Source organism: Sardina pilchardus, chromosome 4, assembly GCF_963854185.1.
Source record: "Sardina pilchardus chromosome 4, fSarPil1.1, whole genome shotgun sequence".
In the NCBI taxonomy this organism is placed as follows: domain Eukaryota; kingdom Metazoa; phylum Chordata; class Actinopteri; order Clupeiformes; family Clupeidae; genus Sardina; species Sardina pilchardus.
Window position 1 is genome coordinate 27,685,035 of NC_084997.1, and position 6,843 is coordinate 27,691,877.

Genomic DNA, 6,843 nt, shown 5'->3' on the forward strand with positions numbered 1-6,843 from the left:
TGACCATGCTGAGCATGAAATTCAATGTTAACAGTTAACATTTTGGGTCTGTTTCAGCCCCATCATCACATTTAACATACTGTAAGCTTTCAGAAAATGTATGGTTTGAGTGGTTTAATTGGCTTCCTCTAAATAATGGAGACCATAAGAATGTCTGTAATCTCATGTTTATTTAAAGCACAATTTCGCCATTATTCAATACTTTTTTTTGCCGTCTATTATTTAGAAAAATTGTACCATTCAAACCATACAATTGCTGAAGCTTATGTCCTCTATAAGTGATTAAACATGCAAAGACAGATGTCACACCTTCCCTTATGTCATGGACAATCATGTTCCTATAATGCATTTACAATGTATTGAAATAGATTGATTTTCAATCCAAATCTATTCATGGGACTGAAAGAGTAATTTTTGAACTCCCTATCCTCTCCAAGCCTGTTTGCAGCTATTGGGGTTTGGTATCCCTTTGTTATAATGCACTTCTTGTGAAGACGTCGTTTGTCCTTGAAAGACTTCACTTCCTCTCAAACTTTTCTCATTTCTGTGCTAGGACTGTTGCAAGATGGTCTGACCAGTCAGACTGCTTCTTCACTAGAGCCCCTCCCTCTGTTTCCTTCTGTTTGAAGTAGTGGTAAGAGAGACAGAGAAACATATTTGTTCTCTGTTAAATTATTAATACTTACGTTACTGTACATGATTAATAATTAAGTACAGATTAAGTACAGATCATTATGTGGTAGTTTGCAGCGTTGATAGATGCATTTGACGAACACAATTTGTCAAGATCTGGAAAGTGAAAGTAAAGTTGATCAGGCATCGGCTTTAAGAGGAAATGGCTTCAAAATCAGAAGAGGACTATTCCTGTCCTGTGTGCTTTGACATCTACAAGGATCCTGTCATCATGTTGTGTAGTCACAGTGTGTGTAAAGTCTGTCTGCAGCGATTCTGGGAAACCAAAGGATCCAAAGAGTGTCCAGTCTGCCGTAGAACAAGCTCATTGGACCCTCCACCTAACCTGGCTCTAAGGAATGTGTGTGAGGCGTTCTTACAGGAGAGAAATCAGAGAGCTGCAGCAGGGTCTGAGGTGCTCTGTAGTCTGCACAGTGAGAAATTCAAGCTCTTCTGTCTGGAAGATCAACAGCCTGTGTGTGTGGTGTGTCGAGACTCCAAAAAACACACTGGTCATCAGTTCCACCCTATAGATGAAGCAGCACTTGACCGCAAGGTACGTGTTGAGTTGATTATATACTTTTTGCTATTTTTTTTTATTACCAATTTAACTGTAGAGGTTCACAGTACAGGCTATCCAATTACTCAGACATTCTTGTACTTGAAGTGACTGCATTTCCCACTGTAGCCACAGATGCCGCTGTTGTACTCTTGCAGTTGTACTCTCGCTGTAGGACTCTCTTTCTGGGTTTCTGCCCAGTTCTGACTGTGTATGCTAGCCTGGCTATCACCAGACCTAGCTCAATCCTTTAAGATTGAACATTGGTCTGGGGAGTCTGCTCTGTATTTTCTACTGTACAAGAGGCGTGATCAACAAACATAACCAGGTGGATAAGCCAGCTTGTGATTGGTCCCCATAGATTTGTAGCAGAAGCAGGGTAGGGAAATGTGGAGGGTTCCAGCCTGAGCATCAGGGCAAAATTCAATCGCCGGCAGATCGAGCTGGGTTTACCCAGTCTACATATGCCACACTCTGTTTCCACTTTCCATGCCTTCAACATTACTAAATAAGTTGTTTGTTCTTTCTGTATCTCAACTGGAAGATAAATTAGTACAAGGTGCTACAACACCATCAAGGGTTCCATTCCCAGGGCATGCAAACGAAGATGAACATTATATCTGTGCTGTACTGTATGTTACTTAAGATAAAACCATTTGCAAAATCATGTAAATTAAATATTCACACACTCAACCTACTCATCCACCCACACCTGCTCATAAAATGTGCAGCGGATGTTATCTCTTTGTTGTGTGTACTTGATGCTCCTTGTGGTTCGCAATGTCTTAAAATAAGTTTTTGTTTGTATTGATTCTATAGGAGGAACTGAGGATTAATCTGCTACCCTCACAAAACAAACTGAAGGCCTTTGAAAAGGCAAAGCTCAACTGTGATGAAACAGCAGAACACATTAAGGTGATAAATATGACTACCTCAGACTTCACAGAAAAAGCAAACACACAAGAGTTGGTGATGTACAATAACCAATACACATGTTTATCCAGACTCAGGCTCAACACACAGAGAAGCAGATCAAGGAGGAGTTTGAGAAGCTGCACCAGTTTCTACGAGATGAAGAAGCAGCCAGGATATCTGCTCTGAGGGAGGAAGAGAAGCAGAAGAGTCAGATGATGAAGGAGAAGATTGAGAAGATGAACAGAGAGATCTCATCTCTCTCAGACACCATCAGAAGCATAACAGAGAAGATGGGAGCCGATGATGTCACACTCCTGCAGGTACTATTGCCAGTTAGTCTCTAACATTAATTGCTGATACTGTCTGGTTAGTTTTCATAATCACTTTAGTGCATTTCACTCATCTTGATTAAAGTTTGCCCAACAATTAATGCATTTCTCAGAGCATTGTGTGCAAAGGGGAACGGCACGTAACTTGAAAAGGCACTGAGTGTTCTATCTCAGTGTTCTTGCAAAGGGCTCATGGAAACACAATGAAGTGGTGGTGACACATAGGGTGCCTCTCATTCGTCTTCTATACATCCTCCCTTCCTCCAAATCCTCACTGATCTACATAAAGAATGATGGGGCAGCAACAATGGGATAGTCAATCCAGTGTTCTTTATAGATAAGTGGGAACGAGCCTGGAGGACCGAGCATTGAGGATCGAGGAGGGATGGGGTGCCTTCCTCGGTCCTTCCTTCCTCAGTCCTCTGGCTTGTTCCCACTGATCTATAAGGAACACTGGATTGACTATCCCATTGTTGCCGCCCCATCATTCTTTATCTAGTATGAGTGGGAAAGGACTGAGGAAGGAAAGAGGGATAGATAAAGAGACGAATGAGAGGCACCCCAAGACATCCCATGTCTTCCTTTACTGGTTCATTGCGTAGGTGCTTCACCTTGATCTACAGATGTAACATGATTATGTTGGATAAATGCATTGCTGTATAAAATTTGTCAGTCAAACGTAATAACATTTTGTTTTAAAAATGGGAGTTTGTTTAATTTCATGTTTTGTGGATTAGTAAATGTGACAAACTCTCTTCTCCTTACCTTGCTTGATTCAGTTATTCAAAATTAATGGATTACTCAATTGTGACTATTTGAACATGATAAGGTTGTGTTTCATTCAACACTAAACTGTTTTTTTGTAATTGTAACGTAATACGGTTTGATAAATTGGACAGCCCTGACTTTTCCTTTTTTACAGTGCATAGAGAAAGTATTATATCTTTGAGTTCAGATGATGATAAATGGGGGCAAAAACAAAAGTGTTGCATTTATAATCTTGTTCAGCGTAATTCAAAAACCCTAATTCTAAAACCAACTCTCTCTTTGATTTTCCAGAACTACAAGAGCACAGTGGAAAGGTGCGTGATCTGCCTCTTGTCTCTCTTCTCTCTGTGGTTCTGAACCCAAACCCACAGCTAGGCTGGGTGAACCCTGCCTGAACTTCCGGGGAATCAGAATTTCGCCCAGCAGCTCAGGCAGGACACCAGCAGGTCTATTTTCATTGTTTACTGCCAGAACTTTTGGCTCCAATCAGAAACGGCCATACTCTAGTCCTGGCACGCTGTTGGCCGGTAACGCGCCGAAAAAGAAACTTCAGCGACGTGAAGTGCAGTAGAAACAAAGCGCAGCCTCGCCAGACTACAGTAATGTTCAAACTTAAAAGATTGAGTTTAGTATGGTGAAAACCAGACTAACCCACAGCAGCACTGACTCCTGAATGTTATTCCAGAGCCCAGTGCACACTGCAGGATCCAGAGATGGTTTCAGGAGCTCTGATTGATGTGGCAAAGCACCTGGGCAACCTGAAGTTCAGAGTCTGGGAGAAGATGCAGGCCATAGTTCAATACAGTGAGTTCTACACACACACACACACACACACATACACGTACACACACACACACACACACACACACACCATTTACAGGCATTGTTTTTGCCTCCTCTCTCTCTCTCTCTCTCTCTAAGCGCTTTCACAAATGTCCGGTTAAGTGATTCACCCATGCGGGCCAACCGTGTAACCTCCGTTTAATCTCCGGCTTTACACGTATGTGTGAACGTGCTTTCTGTGTTTCTGAGAGATAGAGAGAGGGAGAGAGAGAGGAAGAGGCCATTAGCTCATCTGAACACATTCTTCCCTAGAAATACATTGAAAGTCATTGTCATGGAGGTACATTTTTCATCAAGTGTATCTTCAACCAAACAGGGAGTGTATTACATGTTTGACCATGTGATCACAGTAACCTGTATTTCCATGTATGTTTTTAGGAATGTTGTAAAAAATGAGTAACCCCATGTGACCTAAAGAAGACCTTGTGTTTTAAGAATATGTGAGTCATTTCAGTGAAAATCTGACATTTACAATGTCAAATATTTGTTGAACATATTATTTATTTATTTTAAACACCATTTTGACTATGAACTATATGTACAACAAAGCGATACGAAATATGACCGCCACTCAGTCCTGCACATTTTCTCTGCAAAAATAAATCAATTGATTTGTCAATTTGTTTCCATCTCCTACTCCTTCCCCTACTTCGATGTGCGGTGGTCATAACTATTGCATGACAAATAGGTGCAACCACAATTGTGTTGCCACTTGTCCCAAGAGATGTCACACCAAATATGTAGTCAATGCCACTTATAGACCTTAATCTATGGGCCTAGACCTATATGTATGCACTAGAGCTAGACTAGAATCGAAAACTGCATGGGGATCGACATGGCAAAATTACAAAATCACTACTGCATTCACCCAACATACAATATAAATACTTGCTCAAGTAACACACAATGATCATTCTGAGTCAAATCAGATCAAATCATTTTTTTTTTTTGTTTTGTTTTGTTATTCAAATGTTTCCAGTTATCACATTCTCAAAATGTAATAGGCTATCTTGGATGCTATTTTTGGCCATTCATTTCTTTAAGAAAATTGAACTTTGTAGGATGGCATACAAAAATGTTCTCTGTATGACCGGACTATTGCTGTATGCCTATTGAGCTCACTGTACAAGGCCTTAGATTCTGAACAGAACAGAAATATTTAACATGTCTTGGTTTTTGGACCCATTCATGACCCACAATGATGATATTGCCATGTGCGTCCTAACTGAATTATCATGTGTTTCAAATCTCTGCAGCTCCTGTGACTCTGGATCCCAACACTGCAAACCCTCAGCTCATCCTGTCTAAGGATCTGACCAGTGTGATTCTCAGTGATGAGAGGCAGCAGCTTCCAGATAACCCAGAGAGATTTGATACGTATCCCTGTGTCCTGGGCTCTGAGGGCTTTAACTCAGGGACACACAGCTGGGATGTGGAGATTGAGGACAGTGATGCCTGGATCATAGGTGTGACTGAGCATTCCGTCAGAAAGGGAAACGGATCTCAGAGGCAGGGCTGGTATATCCAATATGCTAATGGAATGCATAGAACATATCCACTCACATTAGATCCTTTACCCCCTGGTTTAGACTCTAAGTTTAGAAAACTCGAGAAGATAAAAGTTGACTTGAAATGTGACACAGGGGAGGTTTCTTTCTCTAGCGTTTCAGGTGTACTGCTATGTAGTTTTAAGTACACAGTTGGAAAGACAGTCTTTCCATATGTTTCTACTTCACGCTCTTTGAAGATAACATTGTGGAAATCAGCAGTAAATGTGCATAGGGCTAAAGACGATCAAGGCTGTACAGTGATGTAGAGTTCTGATGGCCCAAAACCTCATACTACACTGTTTTATCCTCCATCATGAAACACAGTGATTGTAAGATACAGTATATGAAGGGAATGCCAATCATACAAAAGTCTAAAAATTATTTTCTAATGAAGGGAGCGAACTCTCATCAAGTAGACAATGGGCCTTTCCCAAACTGGTTACTTCACCCTCTCCCTACTCCATTTGTGTGTTGAAGGTCCACCATACGAAGGGCCGCTGGAAGTCAATTACTGTCAAGTGGTAGTGTGTTATAAACCCTTCAACAGTAATTGAACACCGATGCCCCCTCATCGAGGGTGTGTGTTCATTAATGCGGCAAGCCATGGACGTTTCAAGCGTCCATGACGTTAGTTTCTTAATAGGCCACGCCTGCAAACAAATCCATGTTTTGGGATAAACCCTGCGTCCAGGGCTGTGCTAATCTTACAACCTCTAAAAATCTTGCTCTGTTTGAAGTTACGCTGATTGCTGATAAAGGGAATGACAGAAGTTTAAAGGATGTTACCTCAAATGTTCACCTACTGTACAAAAAAGCTGCCATCTTTGAGATCTTATACCTTGTGATTATTCCGGGGTTTTTTAATTATTGCACCTGTTAAACTTGCAGGGACAAAGAAGTCTGAAATGCAGGCGTTGGTATGTGATATCTTTTACAAAATGTGGAATGGGGCTGTTGCATTCTGATGTTCTTTACTGTTATTTATACTTGTTAAATAAAAATGGTCATCTCTAAAATCATTGTCACTGTTATTACAAGGGAGAGAGTATGGAAATGAAACATTTGTGACATGAAACGATTCTAATTCAAAGAGCATGACTCATCCAACTGTATTGGCTATGGGAACTCACTCATCAAGAAGAAGGTATGGGTTATTAAAATGGAAGGTCACATGTGGACAACAAATACTACAAGAGGAAGCTGTTCT

General features: G+C 40.9%; 1 protein-coding gene across 1 annotated transcript; it reads left to right on the top strand.

The window, feature by feature from the left end:
* The first annotated feature begins 627 nt into the window (after nucleotides 1-627).
* On the top strand, nucleotides 628-6,641 carry LOC134078738 (E3 ubiquitin-protein ligase TRIM35-like). The gene is made up of 6 exons (XM_062534864.1): nucleotides 628-1,228; nucleotides 2,051-2,146; nucleotides 2,236-2,466; nucleotides 3,535-3,557; nucleotides 3,929-4,047; nucleotides 5,343-6,641. The coding sequence occupies exons 1-6, from the start codon at nucleotides 836-838 to the stop codon at nucleotides 5,900-5,902; spliced, it is 1,422 nt and encodes a 473-aa protein (XP_062390848.1). The 5' UTR covers nucleotides 628-835; the 3' UTR covers nucleotides 5,903-6,641.
* The last annotated feature ends 202 nt before the right edge of the window (nucleotides 6,642-6,843 follow it).